This window comes from Haliotis asinina, chromosome 8 (assembly GCF_037392515.1).
Source record: "Haliotis asinina isolate JCU_RB_2024 chromosome 8, JCU_Hal_asi_v2, whole genome shotgun sequence".
Taxonomy (NCBI): domain Eukaryota; kingdom Metazoa; phylum Mollusca; class Gastropoda; order Lepetellida; family Haliotidae; genus Haliotis; species Haliotis asinina.
The window spans coordinates 21,438,126-21,461,545 of NC_090287.1; the positions used below are offsets into that span (position 1 = coordinate 21,438,126).

At 41.7% G+C, this 23,420-nt stretch overlaps 2 protein-coding genes across 2 annotated transcripts in view; one reads left to right on the top strand and one right to left on the bottom strand.

The window, feature by feature from the left end:
* The first annotated feature begins 33 nt into the window (after positions 1–33).
* Positions 34–13,817, top strand: LOC137293557 (solute carrier organic anion transporter family member 4C1-like). Its single transcript, XM_067824183.1, has 13 exons — positions 34–150; positions 572–642; positions 3,415–3,737; positions 4,328–4,552; positions 5,316–5,421; positions 6,044–6,165; positions 6,485–6,597; positions 7,273–7,411; positions 8,634–8,829; positions 9,480–9,627; positions 10,959–11,143; positions 12,545–12,609; positions 12,917–13,817. The coding sequence occupies exons 1-13, from the start codon at positions 148–150 to the stop codon at positions 13,225–13,227; spliced, it is 2,007 nt and encodes a 668-aa protein (XP_067680284.1). The 5' UTR covers positions 34–147; the 3' UTR covers positions 13,228–13,817.
* Positions 13,818–15,651: 1,834 nt separating this feature from the next.
* Positions 15,652–23,420, bottom strand: part of LOC137293558 (probable fumarate hydratase, mitochondrial) — a 31,418-nt gene continuing 23,649 nt past the window's right edge. The window contains exons 8-9 of the mRNA XM_067824184.1: positions 22,632–22,835; positions 15,652–19,503 (exon numbers count right to left, since the gene is read on the bottom strand). Of these exons, the coding sequence (XP_067680285.1) occupies positions 19,079–19,503; positions 22,632–22,835 (629 nt within the window). The 3' untranslated portion in view covers positions 15,652–19,078. The remainder of the gene's footprint in view (positions 19,504–22,631; positions 22,836–23,420) is intronic.

Sequence of the window (23,420 nt, forward strand, 5' to 3'; positions counted from 1 at the left end):
TCCCCGTCTTGTGGTGTTCTGTTTACTCAAAGTGTAGCTGTTGCAGGCACTTCTATGTTCTGGCCTGGAAGGGTGACACGGATCTTGGGTCAAGGCTTATAGAAACTGACCGACTTTTCGGTGTATTTGCCTGATTCGTGCTTCAGAATGGTAAGTCCCAATGGCTACGTCGAATATATTTACTTATTATACATGCAATAACAAAACGTTTTAGTGTGATATATACTAATATTGAACGTAGTCGTCTCCATTCCCAAATTTAAATCTGAGAGAATATAGTTTGGATTAACGCCACCTCCATCATTATACTGGAGACTGAGGCCGGAGAAAGGATCGTAAGAATCCTAAACAATGAAAACAATAATCAACAAAATATTGTTATTAAGGTACATAACTGCAAGGGCGGTGTGGTAGAGGTTAAAGCGTTGGCTCGTCACGCCAAAGACCCGGGTTCGATTCCCCACATAGGTACAATGTGTGAGGCCCACTTCTGGTATTCTCCGATAAGGACATGAAATGTGTATCGTACATCGACTGCTTTAATTTTTCGGATTTACTCACACAATTTCAGAGAACGGATACAGAAGAAAAAGACAGTGAAACTCGGGAGCTGTGGTATGGCTGGGGCCCTTTTAAACCAAGGTAACTAACAGGGACTACACTGTCGTTATATAGCAAGTAAACTGCTCAACCCCAAAAAAGGGTGGTGTTTTTCCATGTAACTTTTCGAATTTGTCTATGTAATCAGTATATCTATGGTCAACGCTGTCTGCAAACATTTCCGAGTTTGAATCCATTGACATTGAGAACAACTCACCAAAACGCACCAAAATCTGTTTTCCTCAATAAGTTGAATAAACTGTGAACGGGAAGAAATTCACGGGTTTTCTTTTGCACGTACATTCCATGCATCATTTCCAATAAAAGTCGGGAGGGGTTCAATGCTCTTACGACAGTTGTCAACCTTAAATGTGGTCTTAAACTCATGCCTAGACTTACTGAGGCTCAGCGCAATAATGCGATTGGTCATTTGGAGGCTGGGTAGTCTCAGTCTGCGACTGCAAGGCAACTGAATGTGTCACAGAGTACCACAGCAAGACTGGCATCGCTACCAGCAGCAAGGGTCAACACGTGATCGTCCAGGGTCATGTCGACCCTGTGTGACCACGCCCGCTCAGAACAGATTTATTCGGCTTCGACATTTGCGGAACAGGTTCACTACAGCATCCTCCACAACGTCGGTAGTGCCAGGACTCAGAACAGTGTCTGATTAGACTGCGAGGAACCGCTTGCGTGAAGCTGGTATTCGTTCCAGAAGAACTTTGTGAGGACCTGTCCTTACACGTCAACATCGGCAACAACGCAGGCAGTGGTGTATCTCCCATGGTCATTACAAAGGTGGAGAACTGTTATCTTCAGTGATGAGTCACGTTAAATACTGCGACGCCCCGACGGAAGAGTACATGTATATCGACGTGGTAACGAACTCTACGCTGCAAATTTTGTGCAGGAAGTGTCATGGTTTGGGTAGACATCTCATACAGTGGCAGGACAGATCTTATTCAAGCCCAGGGCAATGTAACAGCTCGACGTTACCGTGATGAAATCATCCGGCCTCATGTCCTTCCTTTCATGAACCGCCAGAACGCCATTTTTCAGCATGATAACGCTCGGCCTCATACAGCTAGAATACCCAGGGATTTCCTTGCCCAGAACAACGTTCAGGTTCTTGATTGGCGATCACGATTACCGGATCTTAACCTTATTGAACACCTGTGGGAAGAACTGGATCGTCGTGTACGACAGCTTGACCCTCAACCACAGACGTTACCTGCTCTGTTTGTGGCCTTGAGGGAAGAGTACCAACTCATTCCCAGGCACTTCATCCGGAATCTGGTTCAGTCTGCGGGATGCCGAAGCCAAGCAACCGCTGATGCTAGTGGTGGCCACACAAGATACTGACTGCTCTTCGACCTTGACCTAAGAACCTTGTCATTTGTGACGTACAGTTTCTTGCAGCATTGGACCTTTAATGTTCATTCAGGTTTTTCTTCATAACTGTCCTGAATTACTGAACCTTAAGTGTATAAATTGATGGCAATTTTCAACTATGCGGGTTTTTTTTAGTAGTATAGTTGGGCACAGTTAAACCATGGAAACCAACCCTGATTACACGTCCGGATAACTATTAAGACATATATATGTACCTGGGTCAAATAGACCAGGGTAAACAACCCTAAAGAAATGTTATAATAGGGGTCTGGCTAAGTTCCCCTTAAGCCTGAGTTGGGATGATGACCGTGAAAAACAACTTGGGATGTTGCTAGCGAGTCGATAAACCATTCCTACACCCGGAATGATAAAGATAAAGAAGGGGTTAAATCGGGGATATGATTTCAGCAGCACTGCATCCAGTAGCATGTCTTGTGTACGACGTACCAGCTTTAAACGCAGGTCACAATCTGGGTGTAGACTGGCAAGCTTCAGGGGTACCTGAGGGTTTTATCATGCGGGTAGTAAGAACTGTACCTACAGTGGGATGATGGATGGGGGTAGAAGTGTGTACGCCCGCCATCAGCAAACAACTCAGTAATATATGGTGACCGTTGGTTCAGGGGGCTCACGTCTGATCAAACCGACTTGTTGATTCAGGAACTTGAATTATTACAGTCAATGTATATATCTGTCAATTTCAATTTCACATTAACAAGAAATGCATTTTCATAAGGAGACAAGCTTGAACACATCTACCCTGAGTAAGCATCTTTTAAAATTTATAGATAAATAATTATTTGTATAAACAGTTAAACAAGAGCAGGAACATTCAGGTACATACTGGGTCAGTGTCTATACTACCACCTTGCAAGGTTTTCCACTGTCTGGTTACTGATTCCAGTTCGATCTGGATGCTTGATCGTTATCAGTGTCAAACACCCTGAGTCATTATCCTCGTGTTATGTTGTTAATCATTAAGGAATCCTTTGGCTTATAGAAGTTACCATGCCCTACTGAACAGAATGAAAACGAAGTCCATAAGGAAATAAGGAGTATAACCAAATGGCTATGTTCACCAATTGCATGATAAGTATCGAATCCTAGACGGGGCATTGTGGCGTTCTAGGATCCCATAGATAAGTGCATTGTTGATGTTTTTAATTCCCCCTTGACTGACGATGACAGCACGACATAAAACGAATGAAAAGTCGACTAAAACTGTTACAAGTTCAACAGAAGACTGTAACCGGAGGGTATATTGAGTAAATTTTCCAATTTTGAAAGCGAAACTTTATAAACAGCCTGAAACAAGGCATTAACATGTTTGTGTGACGCATCCAATGAGTTTTAAATGAAATATCATTGTGTATCCACAGTGGCGATCGTGGAGGCTTTGGGTCATTGTATTGTGTTTTTCAGGTTTTTACAGTGGTTCAACAACCTGGGTTGTTTCATGCCTTGTCTTGTCATCTTGTACTTCACCATGGGTTTCGCATCTGGGTGGGTAGGGACGGCCTTAGAGCAGATAGAGAAGCAATTCCACCTGCCTAGTACCATCAGCGCCACCCTGGCGACGTCCTCAGACCTGGGCAACTCCTGCAGCGTGGCGTTTGTCGGCTACATCGGCAGCAAGTTCAACAAGGCTAAAGGACTTGCGCTAGGCATTTTCCTGTTTGGTGTTGGTCTGACGCTCAATTCGCTACCTCATTATCTGTTGGAACCATACACAGCCCCTAGCCATGGTGAGTACCTATAGGTCTAAATGGGATTTGGATTCATTCAACAGCGTAGTGTTGCGTCGAACACTGGAGTGTCGAACGTACGTTTGTCTCAAAGTATAAGCCTGGTTCTTGACATTATATTTAAGGAGCCTCGGATACCTCGAAGCATTGCCGTAGTTCCCCTCAATTCTCACACAATTCTCTCAACTCCTAAGTATGTGTAAATACCATATTTGGATATTAAAGTCCCGGATTTGTCGTGAACTTTGACATGCCTTTCCGAAAGCGAGTCAAGGTCAGGCAGCATCAATTGTGATAGAAATCCATGTGAGAAGTCCTAAAAACTCTGGAGTCCTGTGTTGGAGACAAAAGCATAACAACGTTGTTTCAAAGGCATTTAGAAGTTGGAGGAATCAAACTAAAAGTGCTTTGTGGTTCAACTTCTTTATTATACAAGGTCACAACGTTTCGAGACAGATTCTAGTCTCTTCTTCAGGTGAGGTGAAGAAGAGACTAGAATCTGTCTCGAAACGTTGTGACCTTGTATAATAAAGATGTTGAACCATAAAGCACTTTTAGCATAACAACGTTATTGATAGTAGTGGTTTCAGCTGCGAACAGATCACACGAACAGTCTACAATCTGCCCCACCAACTCGTCATCATCTGTGAACAGCAGCGTGGCTGGAGCTGGCGAAGGTGAAGGTCACATGAGCTACTTCCCGATGCTATTGGCGGGTCAAGTGCTCTGTGGTATCGGGAGTACAACCTTCTACACGCTGGGGGTCGCCTACATTGACAACAATGCACCGGTTGCTAAGTCAGCTTTTTTCATCGGTGAGTCGCATGTTTTCACTATATTGTTTTAGCTAGTGGATATGTGAATAGAAGACGGGCTGACGCAGGCCTTCGGCGACCACGAGCAGTATATAGGGAAGACAGAGAACTCAAAGAACTATCAGCGGATCCTTGCACATCTGAAGAAGGCAGCCCTGCACCGCGAAATACGAAGCCACTAATAAGCTGTGGCTTATTAATTCTGTACTGCTCTGCAATAACAATACCGATATTTACTTCGTTTTGGTATGAACCAAATTTCACTTGTTCACGTGCATTCGTAACTATTCGTGTCATTGCGGCAAACCAGATGGCCTTCTTGCAGGTTACGGAAAGAGGCGAGTAGTTACGAATGGTTCACGTGTTGTTTCAGGTGAAGAACTGACATTTGTATGTGCTTGTGGCAGATCCTAGTATCATCCCCATTTGATACTGACTCATAAACACATGCTAATGATACGGAATATCATTATACCATTCCATATATACCACGTGACTATGGACAAGGGTTTGGAGCATGCATTTACAAACTACACTCACTCTCAAAATGAACGCGCTACGTTAACTTATTAGAGAATCCAACCGTTTACGTTTAAGAGAGAATCGTTTTTGCCTTATTTTGGATTATTCTTTCTTAATAAAGTATATATTAGAACCCACGGTCCCAGTGTCAGACATATACTCGTCATCTTGTCTGCGTGCTGGTGATAAGGTGTTTGACCTGTTGGGGATTTAAATTATTCGTCTACCACACTTGTTTCAGGTGTAATCAACACTATGACTACAGTGGGTGCTGCCATGAGTGCTCTAGTTGGAGGAAGAATGATCCTCCACCTGTACGTGGACTTTGATAGGGTAGACACTGACAGGTGCGTCAGCGGGTGCTTCTTGCAGGATGAACTGTTCTATTGTGATACTGATGAGAATGAACCTAGATGTGTCCCTAGGCATGGACTGTCCTCTGCCAATCATATACATGCATTGCTTTTCTTGAACTGTTCAATCCCACTTGGTCCTCAGCGATGCAGGAAGTCTTAAAACGTAGGTCGTATAAGTGTCACTGGGAATCAGATTGTAAAACAGCAAGTAAACATGTTTCAATATTTCTTTATATTGTGTATCATAGTTCATTCTTTCCCTGTAGGACCTCTGAGGTAATTGGGCAACTTCTGTACTTTCTGAAAACTCCCCATAACTTATACAATCACAGCAATCTTTAGATATGTTTTTGAGTGGCATTTTAGTACAATATAGAACAAATTTTATGGATAGAATTTGCTTTTATTCGTTAGAGCGACGTGTTTGATAGATACAGAAGTCGCTCTCACGAATAATCGATTTTGTTATCCACAAAGTTCATATATTAATCTTTAAACAATCCAGACAAACTAGATACTGGAAGCCCAGATACGACAGCACACAGTTAGTTATCTGTGAGTGACTTCTCCACCCCCTCCAGTTCTTTAGTGTTACATTGTCTGTGTATCACAGTTTACCTTTCGGACCCGGAGACCAACGTTGGATTGGGGCGTGGTGGTTCGGCTTTATCGTGTGTGGTGTCGTCACCATGGTTTTCTCCCTTGTCATCTCAGGATATCCTAAATGGTTTCCAAGTGAGTCATTATATGGTGTATGCTTAATTAAGTATTCTCTAGGTCAAGGATCATTAAGGCTTAAACAATAATGCTCTTGTCATTTTGATCATGTAACAGTAATAGACATCCTCTTAATTGCAATAGATACACTTGAACCATAAAAGGCGTTTCCTCTTCATCACACCAGCTTGTAAATGCACTTATAGAAAGTACTGTTACATAGATTGAAAAAACACTTCAAATGCACGGAAACTGAACTGACTGGTCTGATGATTACGGATCGCTGCATGCAACCTTAAACAACACTATCTAACTGACTGATTGACCACCATTTCAGACAGTCCTAAACAAAAAGAACTGGACGCAGAAAAGCTGGACGAGGTTCCTCAAAACATTTTTCAGTTTCTCAAGAAAACGATAACAGATTTTTTGAAGGCCCTCTTTAAGCTTGTAAGTATCATTCGTAACTTTGTTATACATCGGTGGTGATATGTGGTCTTGTCGTAGGGCTTGGGTCTCCTTTTGCAAAACACTAAGATGATCGTAATTAAGATTGGGTGTTACGGTTAAGCTTAGTAAAGGGTGCTTCATGAAAGGAGACCCAGGTCATAGATCAGTTGAAGATAAGCAACGCTGTCCTCCGATGGGTGACTGTATTTGGCATTTTGAGGTTCTAGGAGCTCGGTCCTGCCTCGCAGTTAAGCACTCGTGGCATCATCTTAGGTAAGTGAATGTATAACTGCCCCTGTTCATCCAACGGCGAGTGGGTACCCGGTGGGATAAGGCAGTCAGGTGATTGTTAACCTTGTAGAAAGGCACCAGAGTCAACCAGGGTTTTGTGCATGCTTTGTCCCTATCACCACTGAGCACCCGAAACAGTAAGCACTGAAATAGGCATCAGGCGCTCTACAAATGTTTTATACATTATCACACCTATGACAACGGTGCTCTTTAATCTGCAGGGACAATTATAATCTAGAACATAAAGTCTCCCTGATTTAACTGCTCCTCTCCTCGTTGAGGGGATCCAAAATCAAAACAGGAAGCGTTCCGTTCTTGATATTACTTCAGTCCAAATATTAAGGAATTTCGAAATCATTATAGGACTGTATTCTCTTATTTCAGATATTCGACTTGGAGTTTGTGTTTATCAGTATTGGGTCGTCTATAGAAGGAGTGGCCATAGCTGGGATGTCAATGTTCATCTTCAAGTACTGCAGTCACGAATTCGACATGGACTATGAAACAGCGGGCTACATAATAGGTATTGTATAGTCAATCCCGAGTCCCAGCATAGCAGTGCAGGCTTGGTGTACTGTAGTTGACTGATCAAAGAATAGAGACTAGTCTTGGTGAGCAAGGTTATACCGAACTTTAATGCAGGGATGAGCCCGGTACCTTGGCACATATTGTAGGGAAGCCCGGGGTCAACTCTAACACTTTTCTTGTAATGCGATACTTGCCGACCGTTCACAAAAGTACATTGGCTTTAAGCCTCAGGTGTTATTATTTAACATATCTGTCACGTCGTTAGAAAGTTATTATTATCAAATGCAGTGACCGTTAGTGTTACAACTGACCCGTGCTCGGGTCAGTTGTAAAATGTGGATGGGGCAATTGTAACAAAGAAGGTTAAAATGTAAAAGTCTGTATATTTTCGAAATAAAATCAAAATAGAATGTGGAAAGATTGATTAATTGAGGTTGAAAATTAACATTAATCCTTTATCTCCATCGACATTTTAATTGTTTTGGGTTTAAACTTCTTGTATTGGTATGCCCAAAAAATAATACAAAGACTAACACACACACAATGAAGTGCAGTGCAGTGAAATGCAGTGTTACATTTGACCCCCTCCCCGAAACACACGAAACACACGAGGGAGTATAGAAACCTTAAGGCTCGATATGACTGATAGAGGAACTGTGGCTGTCTGTATGGAGACGATTAGAACTGAGCGGCATGCAATGGGTTGGCAGAAAAGTCGAGGAATTCTATCACCAATCATGAAACCTGAACAAAAGGAGCGAAGGTTGAGCTAGTGCTTCAGCATAGAAATGTTACTGTGACAATGTGATTTTCCCAGAGGAAAGTTCTGTGTAGCTGTTGCCTAATACACTGAAATTCTGGACCAAACGAACTGAAAAGTCTTTGTATCAGCGTCCAAAGTACATCTACAGTCCGAAATTCAACAAGCACTGACAAACAACAAAACAACAAAAATCTGACAAACATTGCTGAAATGAAAGAAAGGGTGGTCCGAAGTTGGGACAGCATGGACCACCACTTTCTAACTTCATAGATCAGTAGAATGCCCCGATGCACTGATGCATGCATTGCTGCTATTTTGACTTGACAAAGTACTAACTGTTCACCTGTCTTTGAATATGGAGTTATGTTCTGCTAATGTTCACATTTAATACGTGAGTAATGAGTGAAACAAATAAAATTAATAAATTTTCAATAATTTTCGGTATGTGTTCCAGGCGCCAAGGCTATACTTGGCTCCAGCGGCTACATACTGGCTGGATATTTGATCAAGACTTTCAAGCTGGAGTTACTAGGGATGGAGAGGGTGACCACCGCGCTTTATCTGTTCGTGTTGGTGTTCGGTTTCTCCATGTTTGCTGCCTGCCCCGATGTCAGAATGATAGGCCTGGATCTGCCATATCCGGGTGACAGGTACGGATATTGTTACATCATCATAAGGGCGTAATGAGTTCAAACCCCAGTTACCACAGCATAGTCAAGCTATGTCGCGATTTGATGTAAATATACTTATGTACCAAAGAAAGTATACAGACATGTCCGTCGGTAGGTGCTTGTTGCAGTTTCCTCATCGTCATATTCTAGAGGGTTGACTTAGATATATTCACTTGGATGGAATGTCCTCTTTCTAGCTTGTTTTGCTTTTCCTAACCTTTTCAGTCCCACTTGGTTCTTAATAAAACAAGGAATATGAATGATCTGTTTTGTCGTGTAAATGTCACAGTGAATCTGATATTAAATGATCCTGTTGAAATCTTTAATTATTTGTTTAAAGGACACGTGGTACTTAGTGGCTATTCTGTAAGAAAACAAGATAAAACATTTGAAAATGGTTTGACCGTGACAGATGTGCTGCCTGAACACCACAGATACCGTACCAAATACTGAGGTTGCCAGGAACTCATGATCCTAGCCAAACGAAGAAGATTCCTGACACCCCCGGCCCTCGAAATGGTCAATATGCTCGTAGACACCAAACCATCGCATCGTCATCTAGCTGCTGCTGACGCCGCCATGAACATCCGGCTGTGTGCAAATGTTGACAGTGACTCTTTTCGTTGTAGCGATGTGTCTGGCTTTCTGTCGTCCTGTCAAGGTCGGTGCCAGTGTGAAGGTCAACCGTTTAGTCCTGTCTGTGGCAGCGACGGCCTTGTCTACTTCTCCCCTTGCCACGCAGGTTGTCTGGACAGCAGCAGCGATGGGACTGTCATGGTAGGGATTGTCTCATCAGTAGATTCATACCACACCAAATCCTGCCGTAATTACATATATAAATAATCAACATTCCGCAAGGCCACGGCACGGCACGGCACGGCACGGCACGGCACGGCACGGCACGGCACGGCACGGCACGGCACGGCACGGCTGGGTTGGGTTGGGTTGGGTTGCATGCCCTCTCCGGGATGTTGTTCAGAGAGCCTTGGGGGCGGTGTGGTAGGCTAATGGTTAAAGCGTTCGCCCGTCAAACCAAAGACATGGGTACATGGTACAATTTATGAAGCCCATTTCTGGTGTCCCCCGTCATGGTATTGCTGGGATACTCACTCGTTGAAAGAGCCGTGCACACAATTCAGTCACTCGATGCATAGATTCAGTCACTCGATAAATAGATCATTTGTCGCCATACGAATAAATATGCTTCCTTCATCAGCGAAATGTTTTTCACTGATAGAAGAAAACGGCCTTCAAAAGCAAATATATTATGGCATATTTCATTTATTCAGAATAACCAAGTGTGTGAGAGAAGATGAAACAATTAACTTCACGTACACGGAGGTGTGTTAAGATGTTTGTCCTAGAATATGAATTAATGTGGAGATGTTTGCACTAACTTTAGCATCCTGGGCATGGGACTCTCTTAGCACTAAGACAGTCGTACGTCAATTATCCTTACCTTACGACTATCTTAGCGCTAAGATAGCTTCGAAAATCTAGGCCCTGTAACAGAAAAATGATGTTGAGATTTCTGCACTATCCGTGGATGGTGGCGGGGTGATCAGAAAAAAGTCCAGGATGAGGTTGTACTAAACAACCTTAACGCTACGGCAGTCGTAAGTCTATGTTAAGGTATCGGAGTTCCGATCGCCTTAGTGCTAAGGTCGCTTTGCACAACGGCGCCATGTTTTTCCAAGTGTATATTTTATTTATACACTATTTTATCTGTGTTTGGACAGAGTGGCTGACCGAAAGTCTGTGACTCAGACTCTCAAAGGATGGAATATTCGGCTGCATGAATCATGTTCAGGCAATTTATGTACTGCTGATGCAGAGGATAGTGTTGTGATCTGTTCATGGTGTTCATGATGGAATGAATACTTATTTTTTGTGAGTTGGGTTCAGACATGGTTCAGATGTGTTTCAGAGACATTTAGGTAGTGCTATTGATTAAAATACTGTCATGGCTAGTTGAATAAATACATTATCAATACTTATTTGTCAGTTCATGATTTTTTTTCCTTGTGACTGAATTTCCTACCCAAAGCTATGACTTTCCCTACATTCCCTATAGAAGCTAGCGCTGCTACTGGGTCCTTGTTTTGCAGACATACGCCAACTGCAGCTGTATAGCAGCTGGTCTCAACACAACTGTGACAGATGCTCTTGCCACCGCCACCGCTGGTAAATGTACCACCGACTGCTGGCAAGTGTACCTCGTCATGCCATGCTTGTTCCTGATCTACATCGCTATCTTCATCAGTGCCACGTTAACTGCTCTGAGTACACTCAGGTAGGAATTGTCTGGAAGACTATTAACCCATTCCCTGCCCTTAGTTCTCTGAATAAGGTAACTACAGTGAGGATCGGTGGTCCGATCTCTATGGTGGGTACAGAGGACAGGAGACTAGTAGCCTATTCCCTGACTTCATCACATATCACACTGCGGAAGGTACTACAGTGAGGATTGGTGGTCCGATCTCTATGGTGGGTACAGAGGACAGGAGACTAGTAGCCTATTCCCTGACTTCATCACATATCACACTGCGGAAGGTACTACAGTGAGGATTGGTGGTCCGATCTCTATGGTGGTTACAGAGGACAGGAGACTAGTAGCCTATTCCCTGACTTCATCACATATCACACTGCGGAAGGTACTTCAGTGAGGATTGGTGGTCCGATCTCTATGGTGGGTACAGAGGACAGGAGACTAGTAGCCTATTCCCTGACTTCATCACATATCACACTGCGGAAGGTACTACAGTGAGGATTGGTGGTCCGATCTCTATGGTGGTTACAGAGGACAGGAGACTAGTAGCCTATTCCCTGACTTCATCACATATCACACTGCGGAAGGTACTACAGTGAGGATTGGTGGTCCGATTGGTGGGTACAGAGGACTGGTAACCCATTACCTGGCCTCAAAACAATCTACAGCTTTTGAGATAAGTGGCCTCTTCCCCAACCACGGTACATATAAGAAGTTGCTGCATCGAAGATCGGTGGTCCATTTTCTAGTCATTACCCTGTGGTACAGCACTGAAGACTGGTGGAGCGTTCTTTTCGTCAATAAACGCTGCTGGTCTGCACTGGGACAAGTGTTGTCTGTACACTCTGGAAGGTCCGCCATTGTGTTCGTGAACAGTTCTCTGCCCTCGGTACGCGTTCTGCATTGACTACCATTCCCCGCAAACTCTACTTTCAAACTTTTAATTTAACGCCGCACTCAGCAACCTTCCAGCTATATGGCGGTTGTCTGTAAATAATCGATTCTGGACCAGACAATCCGGTGACCATTTAAATAGTACGACATGGAGGACCGGTGGTCCAGTCGCTGCATTCAGGACACACGGGTTGACACTGTAACAGCAACATACATTCTCTTACTTATTAAAAGTCACTTAGAAATAATTTAGCCAGATATCCCTTTTGCGCATTATTTAGACAAAGCGACATTAGGACTTCCTGTAGACCTGGAACCAGAAAGGTCAGTCTGATTTACTGCGATCCTTCCACATGAACGTTTTATTAATATTTTGCCTTTTACGAAACGAAATGAAAATGTAGACATTTCTTGGAAATTTTCCAAGTGTGTTATACCTTTGGTAAATGAATCGTCGGTACGATTTTGTATGTGTCTACTTGTTACGATGCAATTTCCGATGTGATAATTATGTGTACATATCTTGGATAGGTGTGTGGATCCAGATATTCAGCCGTTTGCCCTCGGAATAAAGATGATATTTGCAAGGGTGATAGGTAAGTCGGATGGTGTTTGTATGTGAGGACTACCAATGAAGATGCAAGTCAATGTGGGTGCAGGAATTTGTTTTGAAGCTGCTTTGAATAGAATTTCAGGTATATCTTGATGTGTTATTCAGGTAAAAGATTTTCAGTATGTTGTGTCTCGCTTTAATATTGCACTGAACTATCCCTAGTGCTTCTTGACGGGAGGCCATGGTCACCAATGGGTTTGGGAAATCTATCACTATAGGATCGATATTTATTTAGCTGCTAATCAAAGATGATATTTCGGATCCGAAATAAAGATCAGTTCATTTTCCAGGTACTATTCCGGCACCCTTGGTAGTTGGCGTGGTGGTCGACTCGGCTTGTGAGCTGTGGGGAGGGACGGAGGGAGCCCAGTTCTGTCAGCTTTACAACAAGGAAGCTTTAGCTGTGGGCATCGCCGTCATGTGGCTCAGCGCCGGTATCATCGCTTGCATCTTCATGTTCCTCGCATCACTTGTCAACTTGTGGAAGAAGAAGAAGAAGAGGGCAAACGAGGGGAGTACCGAAATGAACGATGCTGGTAGTTGTGACGAGAAGCAAAACGGAGCAGTGAAGAGTGATGTTCAGGGAGGTTTATCACAATGACAGAATCCTCGTTCAATGCAAGACTTCACACATTCATTTAATCCAGTCAACAGAACACCTAGCCTTCATGGCAGTGACGTCACCAAGCACTATCACCTAGACTTGTCTAAATATTGAATGACTGTCAAAAATATTTTTATAAAAATATCACCAAATAGCTAAAACGTCTAATATTATGAATCGGTACTTCGAGATAGTCAGATAGATAGATATATTTACAAAGAAGGCTTTGAAAAACCTGAACATGATTGATCATTTACTTACATGACGACAACTCTCGTCCAAAACCTGATCAAATTGTATATTCTAGCAGTAGAAGACGTAATTTCTCTTGAAGCCGGGTCCGCCGTTTTACGAGGTGGACATTCTGCTCTCAGGCGAGCTTGTAGCCATGCTAAAACCCACGTGAGAACTCCAAATCATATAAATAGATTGTACACTTTTCACGAAAAGGTAACATACAAGCTTTGAGGAATAATGGATGAGAAAGAAAACAAAAACGTAAATGTGACATATGAAGGTATTTACTTGTGCTAACTAAACCAAATAGAAACATTCTGTACGTTCTGAAATATATTTTAAAGAAGAAATATTTTCGTTTTTATGTCAAAATTATGTATTGCATAATTTGCGAAACACGCGTGCGTATCATGGTTCCTGGTTGTCCAAACGTGCTCGATTGGGTTCAAATCCGGACTACAAGCTGGCCAAGGCAGAGTCATGGCTCTGTGTGCAAAGAGGGCGATTATCAAATGAGAAATAACAACTGGACGTAAGATAGCATCCTGATATTGTTGACCATTTAGGTTCCCTCTGACTGTCACAAGATCCAATTTGCAGTCGTAAGATACACAATCCCAGATCATCATTGATCCCCATCCACATTCTAGAGTTGTCTGGTTTAGCGGCATATCTTGCGTTTTGTTGTCTATAGACACGCACTCTAACATCTACCATCCGCAAATGCACCCTGCACTCATCTGACAAGTGTATCCGTCTCCAGTGCATCAAATTTTAGTTGGATCAGACACGACACGTCAAGCGTTCGCGCATGTGCCGACGAGTTAGTTCGGGCCGTTTATTGGTCTTCAGCCCTTGAAACCTGCTGCTCTGAGCATTTCTTCCTGCTAAAAAGTCAATCTCTTGATGTCATGGTATGGCAGAGGAGGATCGTGTGTGTGGTTGAGTGCCTATGCGATACTGAGATGTGTTTTCCTCTCTGGGATTACATGACAAATTACAGCATTTATGAGTTCGGTCAATTAATTTGAGTCTCGTAAGTTAACCAATCAATGTATGGTTGCTACCTGAAGCCAGGGTAATTGGTATTACAATACCATTGGCATCTGGGCGTGGTAGACCAAAATAATCGACACCACGACAGGATCGCCTCATTACGTTAATTGCTCTACGCGATAGGTTTAAATCGACCCCTGCCATCTATAGAGAATTCCGCACACTCACTGGAATACGCATTTCAACCTCAACTGTTAAAAACCGACTCTATCAAGCTCGTCTGAAAGCAGGACGGCCTTTTAAGGGTGTCACCCTTTCAGCTCACCATAAGCGCCAAAGATTGGCATGGGCTAAGCAGCATCAGGGACGGGCTATGCGCCACTGGCGTTACACCATGTTCTCTGATGAGTCAAGGTTTTGCCTACGATTCACAGATGGCAGAAAACGTTGTTGGCGTCGGAGCGGGGAGCGATATGCCAGAGCCGCAATTCTTGACCATGATCGATATGGAGGTATAGGTGTGTCATGGTGTGGGGTGGGATACACATGACAGACGATCAGATTTGGTCATCATTAACGGAGCCATGACTGGTAAGCGATACGTTGACCAAATATTGCGTCCTGTTGTGGCTCCTTTGGCTAGAGTTATCGGCCGAAATTTTGTATTCCAAGATGATAATGCCAGACCACATCGGGCCCGAATTGTCTCCGCTTACCTCCGACAAGAAGGTATACAGACATTGGACTGGCCCTCTAAGTTCCCAGACCTGTCCCCAATTGAACATCTCTGGGACGTTCTTGGTCGAAGGGTGTACGCCAGGGACCCAGGACCCGCCAACCTGGCCCAGCTTGGTGCAGCTCTCCAAGAGGAATGGCGGGCAATACCACGGGCAACCATCCGGAAATTGATTAACAGCATGCCATCAAGGTGCCGTGAATGTGTTGCCCAACATGATGGACACACCAGATATTGAACTTGACGCCTAAAATTGATTTAGTGGATACTTAAAGCAGTTTCAAATTCGCTATTATTTCACTAGTTCCCTTATTTCTTGTCGGTAGTATGTGTTAGTGTAATCCATCATACTGAACCAAAGGCCTTTTTTAATGCCCTATGATAAAACAAATCATGTAAACTGTCATAGAAGAGAACTTTGGTCAACATATATAAAACTCAACCAAGGTGACTTATCTGATAAGCACTCCCTACTTTGCTTATTTTTTTTCATGACATGACTATGATAAACACTGATAGCTGTTCTTGAACAATAAACAAAAATATAATCATATATATTCCATGAGAGTTATGACTCATTCTCAACATGTAAACATGTTTACTATTACATCAGTTAAAGTAGACCACAAAACAATGCTGTCTGTACTTATGAACTGTTGTGCAAATACACATCAATATAAAATGTACATTGTACCTATAAAAATAGAGCCATAACCATTTAAGGATTGCCTCTCATGCATTGTGCATATCTCAAGTCAGTTTAAAAGCTTGGACCTTAAACTTCTCAACAAAAAAACTAACCCACCCCACCCCAAACATAACAAGTTTCACTTGGAAATTAACATCCTTTAACATAAATATAAACACAAATGAGGTTTTCTGTTGACGCTGACTTAGGGTTTCTCTTTCACATTGTTAGTTATCTAACTTTTATCTTGACTACAATATGGCTGCCACTAAACATGGTGAGGAACCATACATAATTTATGGCAAGGGGGGTGGGTGTGATGATTTTTTTAGGAGAAGCATGTACAATCACACACACACACTGCATGTCATGTACAAAATCAATGACCCCGCCCTCCCTCTTCCCATATTTGGAAACCAAATTTCTTCATATTTTTATGCACAAAATTGCTGCCCCCACTTTGTGAATGTGTACAAGGATGACCCCCTCAACTTCCCCTGAACAAAATGGGTGACCTCCCCTACACCCCCGCTCCCCTTAAAACCATCTTCACCCAAACTTGCCACAAATCATGAATGGTCCCTGAGTGAAAGCATAGTAAAATTTAGCATGTCAAAACAGGACCTGCATGTACAATCAGCGTCAGACAGAAATCAAATCATAGTGTATTGCAATTTGATTGTTCGGCCAATAAACACCCCAACTGTCAGTATCTATGTAAATACCCTGACATTACTCCATACTGTTCATTCATTAAAGGTCACATGCAATACAAGACCCAACTTTGCACATCTTTTTCCGTGTGGACTTACAGGAACAAATTATCAAAAACGCAAATTCCACTCATAAAGTTGAAAAATAACACAATGAATAAACGTCGATGAAATTGGAGTTCAAACAATTCACCAATATTATTTTTCCTCAGCACTGAGGGAAAAAGTGGTTTCAGTAGCTGCACTGCACCCATAGCACATATGCTGTGATTTGGTTGGCACAGCTTGAACTGGGAAGGTGACTCATAAAACTCAGCAAGTGATATGTGGATGGATTATTGCAGCGGGCAAAGTTAGAGTACAAGAGATATTTCTTTGTGATTACAAGCATCTTCTGTCTGCAGTAATAAAATTCCAATGGTTTCATACTTCCAGATTTGAAAAGTGAAATAATTTAATACATATCTTTACCAAATTGAAAATTTTGTTGATTGTGACAAACAGTCTTAGTCACAGAAAAAACGCATTGTCTGTTTACTGACACATATATGTCTGACTGCCTCTCTGCTAATGACAATGTGCAATACACAACTTCAATCAATGACCACATGCAATTTGAACTTCACACATATCAGGTTTTACACCACAAACAAAATACATTGATTTATGGCCCGTGCACCTGGGTTCTGTCCCTGTCACAGTATGTAATTACACAGACAAGCAAATGTGATACATGTACATATGACATGTTTTTTTCATATGTGGGTTGCAAACAAACTGCATCCATTTTTCTTGGGTGACTGGATCGGACGGAAACTGGAAACTTGTACTTAGACAAATGACAGTTTTCCAGCCACGCAATAGTTCACCAGCTCAGTATTTGTTGATTGGATCATACGCAAATACAGACAGTATGTATTTACAAAACCCAACATCTCTTTAACCGTTTTGCTTTATAACGGTATATGAATCCATACCAATATGTTGCATCATATACAATACAAAAGCTGTTATTCATAAAAAAAAAATCATACTTTCTTATTACTCGCCAAACTTCTAAAATGCCAATCAAAGAGATCATCTCTATATACACACAATCTACATTCTCTGACTGGGTTCCGTCTCCCTGGTGCTTCATTTCGACAGAAGTAAACCCAAGTACCAAATACTGCACTTTTGATTCACGATTGTACTCTTATAATTTTGTTCATTTGATTTTTCATAATCATAAATGTAACTTATACTGCATGAAGAAGTGATAACAGTGTTTTAATTGCTTGTTTTTTTTGTTGCATGTGACCTCTAAGTTGGAAATTAAGCCATCAGTATCAGTTCATGGTACAGTCCAGTTTCACAGATTGTTACAGTAAAGGATACACGCAATCACACAGTGTTCAAACCCTTATCTTCTTTGGAACATCATGGTACAAAGGTCACCTTAACCTCAAAAAACACAGGAATGTTTTAAGGAAAATATTGTGCATACCTTGTTTGGTAGTGTTTCCCTGAAACTGTTAATGGCTACAAATCCTGAGAGACAAATGACCAGTTATTACTGATAATTACAAGCAGCGATAGGAGTGAGTGAGTGAGTGAGTGAGTGAGTGAGTGAGTGAGTGAGTTTATTTTTTAGCAATATTCCAGCAATATCACGGCAAGGGACACCACAAAAGGGCTTCAACACTGTACCCATGATAGGAATTACACAAGTGAACTCTCTAACCACTTGGCTACTCACTCCCCCGAGATGAGCCAGGTTAAGGATGCATTAACATATTGAAAATAATGACACTCCTCTGATACTTGTCATATTTTCAGATGACCCTCCCCATGTCCTTCTACACATCTTTCATGAGCCTACATGGAAAAACAAAATGCAAAAGTATTTTATATTTGATTATAAATTGTCCATTTCATTATGATTCTCTCGAATCTATGTCTATGTGTCCCTCCTGGATTTCCTTTCAAATATACACAAGCATTTGTTCATTCAACATGTTCTTGATCATTACCTTATTGATTGTCTTGATGTTTGACACAGTCCATCTTCATATTTGATGAGAACGTACTTAAAATAATATATCAATAAGCTATATAGAAAACAGAATACCACTTTCTGCCAGTAATAACAAACTGAAATACAGAAGAAATTACACACCTTAAAAATATATACTGAACAGCAACAAGAAACTCAACAATGGGGTTTTCTTTGGGAGGGGGACTGTGTTGGGTGAAGTTTTATAACAAACTCAAACACTCTTATGTGATTATGTTTTTTCAAAAATCGCATTTCTTTTGCTGTACAGTAAATGTTTCAGAGATAATAATCCCAAAGCAGCAGGTGAGAACTTTCTTTACAACCTCAGTTGCTATACCAACAAAAATAACACTTTCCCATATACATTGACAACAAAATCCAAATACCATCATGAACACAGCATTTCTGACTATCATACACAATAGTTATAACAGAACCTTTCACTTGGGACCTAGCATCATCTCAGGCTTTAGATATTTATCAAACTCTTCCTCCGTCAAAACACCAAGGTCAAGAGCTGCTTGTTTCAAGGTCATTCCTTCCTTATGTGCATGTTTCGCAACTTTCGCTGCATTGTCATAGCCAATGTAAGGGTTGAGAGCCGTGACCAACATAAGAGAATCGTTCATCAGTTGGCTTATCCTTTCCCTATTTGGCTTAATGCCAATGACACAGTGTTTAGTGAAGGACAGGCTTGCATCTGCAAGCAGACGTATTGACTGGAGTACGTTCCTCACGATCATGGGCTTGAAAACGTTGAGCTCGAAGTGTCCATTACTACCTCCGATGGATACAGCAACCTGATTGCCCATTACTTGGGCTGCCACCATTGTTATAGCTTCACACTGGGTAGGGTTCACTTTGCCTAGAAAGGAGAAACAAATCTTCAACATATACGATCATCACAGGCCCTCCTGTCTTTGTGAAGATTAAAAGTTATTATTTGTTATGAGCTGATCCCCAACTCAAAATACTTTGCAGTACATTACATCATGACAAGAAATAATGCACCCCTAGGTTCATCCCATGCCTACCAAATAAATTGTACACCACAGAACAAATGATACCAAATACATGGTAAGCTCAAAACCACATCATACTCTTTGGGCTCCATAATCTACGGTAAATTATTCTGTTGATTGCCAGAATTAACATAAGGCAGTAGTGAAACCGATTCATTTAAGTTATGGTTTTCACATAGGAACCCTCAGGACCTCAGTTGTCTGTAAACCACACCTACTTTATATGCCATTCTAAAAAAGTGGGGGATACTGGATTTACAAGATTGATAAAATGCAAATGATCAAGCCAAGGAGGAAACAGATGATGAAGGGAAATGAAGGGAAAATGTGACAATTTATTCTATCTCTTTGGAAATGTTTCATCTGTATGGATATATATTACTTTTTCTCTTATGCACTCACTGGCAGTTGCTAGTCGTATGCTCGAAAAATGGAATATCCCTACTTTTTAAAATGGTATATCAAAGATATATCACTCCAAAACTGGCATCATGAGATAAATAGAATATATAACAAAGAGAATCATATATCACGAACATCAGCTAAGAAAAATCTGAGAGCCAATAAAGACAAAGTGGCAATCAACCCTATCTGTGAACTTTGTAATCATAACCTTACTGAGGATGAGAACCATGTATTTTTGCTTGTGACAAGTATAATCGAGCCAGGACTCTATATGATCGCATGTAATATTGTATTTGTCAACTGTATCATAGGCCTTATGACACAAATACTACTGAATAAACTTCTGTTATGTCAAAAGAAAAAACATACCACATAAAATACTTCCCTCAGCAGGAAATTGGTATTTTGGACACTGAATAAGAATTTCAATTATGAATACTAGGAAATACACACCATATTGCCCCAGGTACCCAACAGTGACGACCCTTGACGATGGTTCTGTGCCCAGATACCCAACAGTGACCACCCCTGATGTTGATTCTGTGCCCAGATACCCAACAGTGACCACCCCTGATGTTGATTCTGTGCCCAGATACCCAACAATGCCCAGATACCCAACAGTGACCACCCTTGACGATGTTTCAGTGCCCAGATACCCAACAGTGACCACCCCTTATGTTGATTCTGTGCCCAGATACCCATCAGTGACCACCCTTGACGATGGTTCTGTACCCAGATACCTAACAGTGACCACCCTTGATGATGGTTTTGTGCACAGATACCCAACAGTGACCACTCCTGATGATGGATCTTTAGCAAATCATGTTACTACACATACCAGTTGAAACAATTATCCTACATCACACATTAACATTGTTTCTGATTGGCTGAGCTCTCTTCTATTATTTTCAACGTACCCTGCTTACAAGTGAGTAACATTTCTTTGTACCCCATTGGGAATGCCAAACTCATTTGTTACTTCGTGGTATTTACTCATCATCTCAAACAACATAATCATAATCATGTATGATTTACAGAAATTACCAGGGCTTTGCGAATGTAATCCAGTGAAAGGGAGATAACTCTCAAATCCCTTTTTCATGTCGCCTGCAAAATCTAGTGATGGCTACAAACAGATTTTACCTGTGAGTGAGCAAATGAGCGAGTGAATTTTACGCCGCACTCAGCAATATTCCAGATATATAGCTGTAAATAATCGAGTCTTGACCAGACAATCCAGTGATCAACAACATGAGCATTGATCTGCGCATTTGGGTACTGATGATATGTGTCAACCAAGTCAGCGAGCCTGACCACCCGATCCTGTTAGTCGCCTCTAACGACAAGCAAAGTTGCCTTTTATGGTAAGCATGGGTTGCTGAAGGCCTATTCTACCCCAGGACCTTCACAGGTTGATTTTATCTGTGCTTCAACCAATTCAAAATTAACATTGAGGTGTTTGGAAAGATAAATATGTTTTTCAGTGGTCCACTGGGACCCAGAAAAAGTTGTTCACTGGTCATGAGGGGTGACTTTGGCTGATGTAACCTTGCTCTCAGGGAACATAAATAAACATAAAGGGTACATAATTCATGGGCCCCGAGGGACCAGTGTCCAATGTACTTATCTTACCAAACACCTCAATGTTAATTTTGAACTGTTGGAAGCATGGGTATCAGATCGTACACTTGCCGTACACTTGATCGTACACTTGCCAACCTGTGTGAATAAAATGATTTGAGTCTTGCATCTTGCTTTTTTCCCCACAAATTCTGTCTTAGTAAAGTCACTGCGGTGTAATTCTTCTTCTTAAAATTCACAGGGACTATATTTGAATGTTTTGTCAAAATTCATTTATTGGAATGCCAGGGAAATCTTTTTGTAGCCATTGCTAGATTTTGCATATGACATAAGAAAAACATTTTTAGAGTTATCTCCCTTCCATTGATTTGCATTTGCAAAACATCAGTAATTTGAATGCATCATGCATGATTCAATGTATTTACAGACAACCTGCACAGCCTCTGCAACTTCCACAAAAATGGAAGTCTGACATTTGATAATATAAACAGCAGACTTTGTGTACCCCTCTGATAAAAATAAATTGGCATGGCTCCCATGAAAGCTATATTACACAAAGCCATTTAGGAAGTGGTCAACTCTAATACATGTTATATTTGGGACTATACTTTCTCAGTAAAATACATATTCTAGTACTTATGTTTTGTTGACAAACATAAAGATCCACGGTAGAATATGTCTTCAGCCATCACCACGTTTTCACCCATGCTTGCCATAAAAGGCGACTATGCTTGTCGTAAGAGGCGACTGATGGGATTGGGTGATCAGGATCGCTGATTTGGTTGACATGTCAACTGCGCAGAATGATGCTCATGATGTTGAACAATTGACTGTCTGGTCCACACTTGATTATTTACAGACCGCCGCCATTTAGCTGGAATATTGCCGAGTGCAGCGTAAAATTGACCTCACTCCCTTTGTTTGGACAAGTCTGTAGGTTACTAAGAACTTACTTTACTTCAGAATGACAACCCCCATCACCCACCTGGCATGATGCTACTCCCAGGCTCATTCTCTGGCAGGGAGATTTCTCCCAGCCCACATCGAGGTCCAGACCCCAGGAAGCGGATGTCATTGGCTATTTTCATCAAACTGCATGCAATCACATTCAATGCTCCATGAACCTCTACCATGGCATCATGGGCAGCAAGTGCTTCAAACTTGTTGCTGGCAGTAATGAAAGACAACCCTACAATGGAAGGAGAAACAAGAGGTTGTAGGTTGGTATGGAGAATTGGTAATACAGTCAGAGTGACTGCTTGTTTGTGGGGCTTTAAAATAGGTCACATTAGAATTTTAGTATTAATTCAGTAATTAAGCAGTTTTGTTTGATTTCTCTTTAAAGATCATGAAATGTCTTCCCATATATTATGCCTGCTTGTAATGCAACTTCTGACTCGCATGGTGATTGTATGCCTACCATAAAAACAGTCTATTTTAATACCCGCTGTAAAACACGTTGTATTCCTACCAGAAGAACAGTCTAATACCCTCCACAAAACATGTTGTATTCCTACCAGAAGAACAGTCTAATACCCTCCACAAAACATGTTGTATTCCTACCACAAGAACAGTCTAATACCCTCCACATACATGTTGTATTCCTACCACAAGAACAGTCTAATACCCTCCACATACATGTTGTATTCCTACCACAAGAACAGTCTAATACCCTCCACAAAACATGTTGTATTCCTACCACAAGAACAGTCTAATACCCTCCACAAAACATGTTGTATTCCTACCAGGAGAACAGTCTAATACCCTCCACATA